General features: G+C 49.1%; 1 protein-coding gene across 1 annotated transcript; it reads right to left on the bottom strand.

Moving 5' to 3' along the window:
- Positions 1–2,088: 2,088 nt before the first annotated feature.
- Positions 2,089–5,718, bottom strand: Tnfsf14 (TNF superfamily member 14). Its single transcript, XM_027416791.2, has 4 exons — positions 5,509–5,718; positions 4,530–4,566; positions 4,282–4,323; positions 2,089–2,516 (listed from the first exon to the last, which is right to left on the bottom strand). The coding sequence occupies exons 1-4, from the start codon at positions 5,716–5,718 to the stop codon at positions 2,089–2,091; spliced, it is 717 nt and encodes a 238-aa protein (XP_027272592.1).
- Positions 5,719–11,369: the final 5,651 nt, after the last annotated feature.

Below are 11,369 nucleotides of genomic sequence, written 5' to 3'. Positions count from 1 at the left end.
AGTCACTAATCTGAGAAGTGGCAGAGCAGAGATTTGAACACAGAACATCAACTCCTGAGCATATGAACCATCTGATTTCTCTGTAATGACACCTCCCATTTGAACACAGTGGTGTCTTGTCCGTTGGCCATCTTAAGGCATCGATACACCATCATTATTTCAGGGGTCTTGGTAAAAGGCGAGGGAAAGAAGGGTAGGTGACTGCCCAGGGGGCAGCCCCAGGAAGCGGGGTGGTGGAGCCCTGGAGGTGGAGGAAACACAGAAGTAGGTCAGTGACTGTGCCAGAGACTTCCTCTGGGTCTTATCTGAAGTCACCAATACCTCCTGGGGTGTCTCTTGTCCCTCTCCTTGTCCCCCTCCTCATCCCTTCACCTTCTCTGCTAGCATCTTCCCAGCTCTCTTCCTCACCCACAACCTCTCCCTCTAGTCTCCTCAAGGCTGAGGGAAATTTTGAGAATGATTTTTTTTTTCTTTTTCTTAAGACGGAAACTGCCGGCTGCTGGCAGCGTTTTATAAATACACTGTCCCCACACCTTGGTCTCATCAAAGCCACGGAAACAGGCCGTGATGAGCATAAAGGAAACTCCAATGGGGGGTGGTAAGACCGGGTATTGGGGGTGTTTCCACCTCCCCCCATGGCAGGGTTGCAAGGGCAGGAGGCTGAAAATCAGCTTGGACTGGCTGTGATTCCTGGACAGAGGGAGGCTGCCCTGTCCCTCTCAGGCGTGGCCTCTGCAACACATTCTGCGGGGAGCTTAGGCTCCTCAGTATAGACGTTCAGCTGAGGTAACACACAGCTGTAGTCCTAGGTGGTGGGGAAACTGCTGCAGAAGGGTTGCTCAAGACTCTGCCTCAAATATATATATATATATATATATATATATATATATATATATGAAGATTATATCATATATATTATATATATAAGATTATATCTTCTTTATATTAAAGAAGATATAATCTTCTATACAAGGTGCTTATTCAGGTATGGTGGTGCACTCCTCTCCACCCGGAACTTAGAAGATGGAGGCAGGAGGACCAAGAGCTCAAGGCCAGCCCGGGCTACTTGAGACCTGGCCTTGAAACAAATGAACAAACAGAACCAGACAAACAGTTCATACATATCAAGAGCCTCTCAAATACTATTATTTAAGACTGTTTATTTTATTTTACTTATTCTGCATGTGTCCTGCATGTAGAGTCCAGAGGACAGCCACAGATGGCATCTTCAGGAGCTCTCCACCTCCTTTGAGGAGGTCTCTCCCTGAACCTCGAGCTCACCAATTCGGCTGGACTGCCTGGCTAGGGAGCCCCAAAGGTCCTCCTGCCTCCCCTTCCCCACTGATGGGATTGCCTGTGTCCACCACCAGATCTGTCTCTATATGGGTTTGGGGATTTGAACTCAAATCTCCATGATGGAGCCACAAGCTCTCTACCCTTTTGTTCTAAGTGTGTTTGATAAAATGCCCTGGAGGGTGTCATATTCCTTCTCCCCTCTTTATTCCTTCTCTCTTTCTGCCTTTTTGGCTTTCCTTCTCTTCGGCATTCCCTCCTTCCCTCCCTTACTTTCCCGTACCAACCATATCTGGAGTGTCTGTTGCAGCAGTGCCTTGGGCTGATCCCATCAGAGTATTTCGGAAGGATTCATGTGCCCAGGAGCCAGTCACAGCCAGCTGACCAATGGTGGGAGAAGCCAGTGTGTGGCAGTGACTCTTGAGCCCAAGATGCTCCCCACAGGGTCTCAGTAATATAATTCCCCTGACACCCTGGTGAGGTCTCGTCTCCAGCCTCCAGCGCATAAGCCCAAAACCCCCAAGTCCACGCTGTCTGCATCAGATGCATAAATATCTCGGCTTTATTCTTTTTTCCTGAATATCAGGCAAATGGGCTGACCCCACGTTCCTGGGCTCCACACCCCAAGTCTCCAATTTGAAGATTTCCCAAGATAGGTCAACAGTCAACATGGTCCCTGAACATTCCACCTGGAGAATGTGGGGGTCCTTAAGAGGAACTTCAAGATCCCTGCTTGCTGGCTTTGAGGTCTGTCCCGGAGAGGTCCCTCCTTGCAATCCATTGTCACTGTAGCCTTCAGATCATGAATGCTCCGAAGTAGGACCTGGTGCCATCTCGGGGTCTGACCAGACGGTCCCCAGGCACACGGACCACAACCTCCTCCCCGGCCTCCAGATGTACCACTCCACCCAGGAAGCTGCTGTCCCACCAGACCCGGGAGCTGTTGGCTCGGCCGCAGGGTGACCGCCGGCTGACCAGCAGTTCTAGCTCCTTGGGGTAGCGGGATGTGCGCTTATACAGTCCGTGGGTGATGGGGAGGCCATTGGCCAGGCCCTGGGGGCAGCCCACACCGCTCAACTGCACTTTTGAGTACACATAGTAGTATCCGGCTTCCGTAGTCACCAGGGCCCCATTGTGATACTCTAGGCCCCTCAAGAAGGCCAGGCCAAGTTGAGTCTCCCATAGCAGAGGTCCACCCTTGCCTATCAAGCTGGCGTTGGCCCCTGGGAGGGAGGGAGAAAGAGAGAACTGGTCAGCAGCACAGTTAGTATTGTGCCCATCCTTTCTGAGTGACCTTACAGTAGTTACGGTGCCTCTCTCTTGCTGTCATAGTAGGTTGCTTGTCTGGCCTGACTCAGTCCATTCCCATCTTGCAGATGGGGGAAACTGAGGTGCAGGGGAGCAAAGTTATTTGGTTATAATACATCCTAACTCATTTCATTCCCACCTCCTCCTGCAGAGGGAGAAACTGACACAGAGACGAGCAAAGCCAATTGAATACCAAAGAGGAAACCAAGGCACAGGGTACTTGAGTTTCCTAGGGAAGTGTCAACATTTAAAAATGAGGTGGGGCTCAGGAGGCAGAACACTTGCCCAGCATGCAGGAAGCCCTGGGCTCCATCCCCAGTGCAGAGTAAACCAGATGTGGGAGTCATCCCAGAGAGGTGGAGACAGGAAGACCAGGAGTTCAAGGTCATCCTCAGCTCCATGAGCAGGTCAAGGCCAGTGTAGGCTACATGAGGTCCTGTCTCAAAAAGTGTGTGTGAGTGTATGAGTGTATGAGTGTGTGAGTGTGTGAGTGTGTGTGTGTGAGTGTGTGTCTCTGTGTGTCTGTGTATGTGAGTGTGCGAGTGTGTTTCTGTGTGAGTGTGTGTTGAGTGTGTGTCTGTGTGAGTGTGTGTGAGTATGTGAGTGTGTCTCTGTGTGTGAGTGTATGTCTTGTGTGTGTGTTTGTGATTGTGTCTGTGTGTGAGTGTGTGTGTGTGTGAGTGTGTGTGTGTGTGTGTGTGTGTGTGTGTGTGTGTGTGTGTTCAGAAGTCAACACCAGGCAACTTTCTCAGCTTCAGTTTCTGGCCATCTTATCTTTGAGGCAGAGTCTCTCAGTGAACCTGGAACCAGGATCCCCTGTTTGTCGAGGCTGCTGGCCAGCGAGTCCCAGGGACCTTCCTGTCTTTGCCTCCATTGGTGTCACAGGAGTGGGGTGCTGGGATTTAGACTCACACTTGTGTGGGAGCACTTTGGGCACTGAGCCATCGCCATCTCCCTTTCACGTTTTAAATAGTTTTTGCTTATAGCATATTTTGTGCCTATTCTGAATAATTTCTTACTGTGTCGGATAAAAAATCAAGCTGTCTATGGTATGGTAGCACAAGAAAAATTATAGTATACACAGCTGGATGTGGTGGCACACACCTTTAATCCCAGCACTCAGGAGGCAGAGGCAGGTGGATCTCTGTGAGTTCAAGGCCAGCCTGGTCTGCAGAGTGAGTTCCAAGACAGGCCAGGCTACATAGAGAAACCCTGTCTAAAAAAATACAGGGTGTGATAGGTCTGTGTCCCAGCATCCCCTGGGACCTTGGGAAAGTGCCAAGACTAGCAGGTAGAAGGGTGACTTTAACTAGCCCTCAGGGGCTGTGCTTTCTGGGTCACTTGTCAGTAAACATCGAATGAACCAGACCAGCAAGATGGCTCAGAGAGCAAAGGTATCAGGAGCCACGCCTGATGACTGCAGGTCAATCCCTGGAGGCCACAAGGCAGAAAGAAGGAATGTCCCGAGAGTGATCCTCTGGCCTCCACACTGTGGCATGTGCATGTGTGTGAGCAATAATAAATAAATAAATGAATAAATAAATAAATAAAAAGAAGCAAATGTTAAAAAGAACCACACTGAATGAATGTATAAATAGTGGCTCTGACTTATTCTGAAGACCTGTGTCTCCCGAGACACCCCAAGCCCCTGCCCCATGGGAAGACCCAGGGTCCCCTCACCTGTGAGATGTGCTGCTGGGTTGGCCTTGTGAGACCTCCGCTCTGGGGAAGAGAGTCAGAGGTTAGAGAAACACAGGGTCATTGTGGCCACCTGTAGGTGTCAGGTTCTGCCCCTTCCGGAGTGACCCAGACTTATGCTTCTTCAGTCCTGGGGGAGGACACCTTTGGGGCTCTGTAAAGTCACATTGGGTGATCCCAGGGTGTGGGGGTGAAGAGTGGGAGCCATTCTACCTGGGGTTCAAACTCACCTTGTGTCAGCTTCTCCCAGGAGTCTGTGTCTGTATCCTGAAATGCAGACAGGGTGCTTGGTGAGGACAAGGGCACACCCAGAGTCACACAGGCACACTGTCTAGCCATGGTCACAGACACCACCCATGGGCACTTATATAGGGCCGCATGTGCACACAACACACACACACACCTAATCAGATCTGTTTTGTTTCCAAGATAGGCTGTCATGTAGTCCAGGCTGGCCTTAAACTAGCTAAGCAGCCTAGGATGACCTTGAAATCCTCGAGCCTTCTGCCTCTCCCTCGCAAGAGCTGGGATGATATGTGTGTGCCACAGAATCCAGCCGAGATCTCGTGAAAGTTGAGTGTCTGAAACACTTGAGACTAGAAGTGTTTCAGAATTGTTTTTAAGGTTTTTAGAATATTCACATATCTTTAAAAAAAAAATCATTTGAAGGCCAGTGAGAGGGCTCATGGGGTAAAAGTGCTTGCTGCCCAGCCTGGCTACCTGAGTTCAATCCCCATCACCCACAAAAGGGAGACACAGAACTGACTCCACAAAGGTCCCCACATACATGCTGCCACACAAACACACCCACTCACATCCACACACTAAGTAAGTGAAGGTAATTAAAAAAAAGTAGCAAGTAAACAAAGGACAAGACGGCAGAAACATTGTTTACATGAGTGACCAGGTGTGGCACACAGACACATACACCCATGGCTTGTCTGAAAGGGACAGAGAGCCAGCCTATCACCATCCGAGAGTGAACCAGGATAACCATGAAGCCAGTGATGAGGACAAGGGTCTGGTTGGTAACAATAGCCATGTAGGTGAATCCCAGGGAAGCTGCTGGGCACAGCACACTCATATCCCTCTATCAGATCCCCACATACAGATGAAAAGACAGGTTCCGAAGCCCTGGGGTCTAGTCTCTGCCTGGCACGCATACACAGCCATAAAGAGACAGACACTGGTCCCCCAAGCCCTACTTACGGGCAGGCGAGCTATGTCCCCAACACGCTGATGCAGCTTCAGTAGGAACCAGCCCTGCGTAGCCAGCCCAGCACCCAGCAGCAACATCAGGGCCAGGTTGACTTGGGCAATGCCGCAGCGCTGTCTCCTGCGGTTCTGTCCCAGTCGCCTGAATGGGATGTCCGTCTGTCCGTCCACCACAAACACTGAAGGCTGTACCACGCTCTCCATGCCAGAGCAGCTGAGGCCCAGAAGCCCAGGGACGGGGCCGGCAAGCCCGAGTTCCTCCGCTCCGGAGGAAACCACAATTGCCCAATGCTAGGGCTTTGCAAACTGCAAAAGGCTCCTGTGGCCCCGGGGCTCACTTTAAAGGCGAGGTTTGGTGTCTCTGCTTTCCCCACGCACCTCCTCTTCTTCCTGTGCCCCCAGAAGGCCCGGCCCCCAGCTCACTCTCACTCACGCCATCGCTCACACTTTCCAGAAAATGTGACTCAGGTGGAGATGGACGGGGCAGCCCCTGTTCACCAGTTTGGTGGTTCTGTTCCCCCTCAGAAGCGCTTCTGTGGGTTCCGTGCAAACTTCCAACACGTGCGTATACAGATACACATGCAAGCACATATCTCTGTGTGCATGCTTTAATTCATGCGTACGGGTGCAGATGCATGACTGTGGGTGGGCATGCAAGGCATGGACAGGTTCATACATGTGTGCATGCTGGTGTAGATGTTCTTATCTGTGACTGTGAGCATGCAGGGACATGCACACATGCATTTCCTGATGTGTATGCAATCACACACACACACACACACACACACACACACACACACACACACACACACATGCTACAGTGTGTATCATCCATTAGTACATGCATGCATGAACCTCAGTGGGTATGGGTGTGCCCAGGTAGTGTCCATCTTGGGGAGGGGTTTCCAGATACCACCCACTTTGTCCCCAAGTCTGTGGCCTGGACCAGAACTTCATCACACACTCTCCCAGATTCCAAGGGCTCAGGGGTGCTCAGGAGGCACCAGCCCCCCTTCTCAACATCAATGACCTCATGCAGGGCTGGGAGTCCTGTTACCACAGAACCCCAGGGCTCCGCCACACTACTTCCCTAAGCAGGGTTTCCAGGGAAGTACTGCTGAAACACCCACCCTGCCCCTGGGGCCAGTCATCCACCTGCCTCAGGAATACCGCTACAGAGGAAGCCCGAGTGTATGAGATGCTGAGGGGATGAGTGTTGTTGACAGAAGCATGGGCTTCATGGCAAGGACTCCAGAGCCTCAGCTACTGAGGGAAACGATAGAGCCTTCTTGTCTGCTCCATGCATGATGCTGACAGGGTGTACAGAAAACATCCTCCATTCTTCCCCTGAGTTCTGGAGGACTGCTCTTGTGGAAATTAAATAAACCTGCCTTCCAGATCCCTCTGAGTACATAAGCCCCACCTCCTTGCTTATCTGTCTGTAACAGGCTGCCTCCTTCCTCGGTAGGCAATAACCCCACCTCTCTGTTCAACTCTGTACAACCAACATTCTGAGCTACCTAGGTGCTGACAGCCCAGACCACCTGACCCCAGGTATCCCTCATGTCTGTGTTTGTCCTTTCTTCACTCCTTCGATGTTGCCCCGCTCAGGTCCATTCCTGGAACCATGCAAATGACTCAGCAGCCTGGAGTAACCCATCACACAGGATATGCCCGGAAGTATTCTCTAGTCTCTTTTGGTCTGTGCTGGACAGTATTATGTCATTTTGATACAAGTTAGAGTCATTTTGGAAGAGGGCACCTCAATGGAGAAAATACCCCCAACAGATTGGCTTGTGAGAGGGCCCAGTTCACTGCAGACTGTACCAGCAGGCCGAGCAAGCCAGTAAACAGCATCCTCCGTGGCCTCTGCATCAGCTCCTGCCTCCAGGTTCCTGCCCTGACTTCCCTCAATGATTATAGTGACATTTTGTTTGTAATATAATAAATAAAGCTTGCCTGAAGATCAGAGTGCAGAGCTAAGCTGTTAGTTAGCCACATAACTAGTTAAGAGCTAAGGCACTAGTTAACCACACACACAGTAAACCACTAGTTAGCCATAGAGGACATGCAGTGGTGGCCACACCTTTAAATCCAACACTTGGGAGACAGAGGCAGATGGATCTCTGTGAGTTCAAGGCCACCCTGGCCTTCATGAGAGTGAATCAGTCTAAAAGAAAAACAGAGCTCTCACCTTTGATCCCAGCATTTGGGATGATATACTTTTAATCCCAGCACTAGAGGAATATAAGGCAGGAGTTCAGTGCAGTCTCAGGGAGTCTGAAGTTTGGTGGAGAGCATTGCAGTCTGCAGTCACTCTGAAGACAGGATCACTCATCTTTGGTTTTAGCCTTGGTAGCGGTAAGAACTCTCTAGTGGCTGGCTGCTTTACTTTTCTGATCCTCAGCTTAAACCCTAATACCTGACTAAGGGTTTTTATCACTAAGACCAACTAGAGTTCGTGCTACAAATGATGAACTATGACCTGGAAGTATAAGCTAAAACAAACTCTTTCCTCTCCAAGTTGCTTTTGGTCATGGTGTTTTATCACAGCAATAGAAATCCTGAGGTGATATTAGAAGACAAAGTGGGAAATACCCTTGAATTAATTGGCACAGGAGACTGCTTCCTGAACATTACATCAGTAGCACAGACACTGAGATCAACAATTGATAAATGGGACCTCCTGAAACTGAGAAGCTTCTGTAAGGCAAAGGACACAATCAGCAAGACAAAACAGCAGCCCACAGACTGGGAAAAGATATTCACCAACCCCACATCTGACAGAGAACTGATCTCCAAAATATACAAAGAACTCAAGAAGCTATTCTCCAAAACACCAAACAATCCAATTAAAAACTGGGGTACAGAACTAAATAGACAATTCTCAATAGAGGAATCTAAAATGGCTGAAAGACACATAAGAAATTGTGCAACATCCTTAGCCATCAGGGAAATGCAAATCAAAACAACTCTGAGATACCATCTTACTCCTGTCAGAATGGCTAAAATCAAAAACACCAATGAGAGTTTATGCTGGAGAGGATGTGGAGAAAGGGGAACACTTCTCCACTGTTGGTGGGAGTGCCAACTTGTACAGCCACTTTGGAAATCAGTTATGGCGACTCCTCAAGAAAATGGGAATGAGTCTACCACAAGATGCAGCAATTCCACTTTTGGGCATATACCCAAAAGAAGCACATTCATGTAATAAGGACATCTGTTCAACCATGTTCATAGCAGCATTAATTGTAATAGCCAGAAACTGGAAGCAGCCTATATGCCCCTCAGCCAAAGAATGGATGGAGAAAATGTGGTACATTTACACAATGGAGTACTCAACAGAAAAAAAACAATGGAATCTTGAAATTTGCAGGAAAATGGGTGGAACTAGAAGAAACCATTCTGAGCGAGGTAACCCAATCACAAAAGACAAACATGGTATGTAGTCACTCATATGCGGATTTTAGACATAGAGTAAAGGATTACCAGCCTACAATCCACACTGCCAGAGAAACTAGTAAACAAGGTGAACACTAACAGACAGACATGGTCCCCTGGAGAAGGGGAAAGGGTCACCATCCCCTGAGCAAATTGAGAGCACGGGAAGAGGGAGGAGGGAGCTATGAGAATGAGAAGGGGAGAAGAGGAGGGATGCAGAGGACATGAGGGAGCAGAAAGGTTGAGTCAGGTGAAGAATAGAAGAAAGGTTATGTGATAAGTAGGGTTCTAGTTGGGGGGGGTGGAAGGGGAGGACGGGAGGGAGAGGGAACTGGGATTGTCATGTAAAACAATCTTGCTTCTAATTTAAATAAAAAAATCTGAAAAAAAAAGAAACCCTGAGGTGGCAGGATTTTGGGGACGATTGTGGTGGCAACTGACCTTTGAATACTCAGAGCTCAGTGGGCTGTCTGTGGGAGCCTGGGGATCAGAGTGCTAGGAACAGGGCTGGTAATGGAGGCCTGACTTGTGAAGCTACAGAGTTGAGAGCCCCTTAAAAACAACCAGGGCTTCCTGGGTTGATGATACACACCTTTAGTCCCAGGCAGAGGCAGGTGGGGTTCTGTGAGTTCAAGGCCAGCCTGCTCTACAGAGTGAGTTCCAAGAAGACAAAGACTATAGAGAGACCCTATTTCAACAAAAACAAAACAACAACAAGACTGTGGGGGATATTTGATATTGGAAGTAAGATTCCCTAGTTCTTCTCAGCAGGGGCTGCAGAGTCGGCTGTGATGGAGAAGAGACCAGCTTCGCTGAGGTGAAATCTTCTGGGAAGTGTTTTCTAAGAGTCAGCACACAGAAGCTGTGTATAGAGAAGCCCAAGGTGTATGCACCTCATGCTGGCAGCGGGACTTTGTAATGTGTAAGCATCACCCAGGTGGTGCTCGTTTTAAAGGCATGAGGGAGTCAAGGAGAGCAGCTGAGGCCTGGCACTGTGAGAGGCCAGGAGAGGCCGTCGGTGGAGGTGCAGCCTCAGTGTGGGCAGAATGGGATGTCAGTGCCATGGGATGGCCGCCCAAAACAGCAGCAGCAGAGGAATGGAGCCTTCCCCAACTTAGAAGACAGGCTGTGTGTGCTGCAGAGGGTGGAGCAGAAGTGACCCAAGCCTCTTAGAGGAACCCAGAGGTCCTGTGTGAATTCCAGTTATTGAACATTCAGTTATTTACACAGTTGGAGTTTGGTTTTGTTTTGTCCAGGTTGCTGACTGCACCCTGGTTCTTCCGTTTTGAAATAGGGAAGTATTTAGCTTGTTTTCAATTTTACAGGAGCCCACAGTTGAGAAACTAAAGATCTTAGACTTTAAACGAGATTTTGGAGCGTTAAAGAAACTAAGTTTTGCTGGGTGTTTAATCCCAGCACTTGGGAGGCAGAGGCAGGTGGATCTCTGTGAGTTCAAGGCCAGTCTGGTCTACAGAGCGAGTGCCAGGATAGGCTCCAAAGCTACACAGAGAAACCCTGTCTCAAAAATAAAAAAAAGAAAAGAAAAGAAAAGAAAAAAAGAAAAGAAAAGAAAGAAAGAAAAGAAAAGAAAGAAAAAGAAACTAAATTTTGAAAGTGGTTGTTGAATTTGTAAGTCTGTGGGACTTTTTTAAGTTTGCAAAAATGTTTTATATTGTGAGGTTGACATTAATGTATTATGATCTTGGGAATGAACAAAAAAAGGAAAAGTTGTGACTTAATAGTGATGTGTTAGTGTGTCAAGGTGACAAGGGGTCAATTGTGCTGGATGTCAACTTGACACAAGCTAAAATCATCTGAGAGGAGGGAACCTCTAAAGAGAAATGCCCCTGGAAGATCAGGCCACAGGCAAACCTGTGAGGGCAGGTTTTTAACTAGTAATTAATGAGGAAGACCCAGCCCACTGTGGGTGGGGCCATCCCTGGTCCTGGGTCCTGTAATGAAGCAGGCTGAGCAAGCCATGGGGAGCAAGCCAGTAAGCAGCACCCTCCTTGGCTTCTGCCTCAGCTCCTCCCTCCAGGTTCCTACCCAGCATGTGTTCCTGTCCTGACTTTCTTCAGTGATGGACGATGAATTGGAACTGTAAGCCAAAGAAACCCTTTCCTGCCCAAGTTGCTCCCAGTCTTGGAGGTTCATTGAGGCGGCAGAAACCCTAAGACAGGGAGGAAGGGTTCGTCTTGCTGACAGTTATTGGGAAGAGACTGCTATGGTGGGGAAATCAGGGCAGGAGCGAGTTGGCTGCTCACGCCAGGTCCACAGTGGAGCAGCAGAGAGAAGTGAACGCTGGCCTTGGGCTCACCTTCTCCGTTCCACTGAGGACCCCACCCGGGGGATGGTGCAACTCATATTCAGGGCAGGTCCTCTCCTTCGGTTAGCGCAATCTAGACAATCAGTGA

Source organism: Cricetulus griseus, chromosome 5, assembly GCF_003668045.3.
Source record: "Cricetulus griseus strain 17A/GY chromosome 5, alternate assembly CriGri-PICRH-1.0, whole genome shotgun sequence".
NCBI classification, from domain to species: Eukaryota; Metazoa; Chordata; class Mammalia; order Rodentia; family Cricetidae; genus Cricetulus; species Cricetulus griseus.
This window is presented reverse-complemented; position numbering and strand designations above follow the sequence as displayed.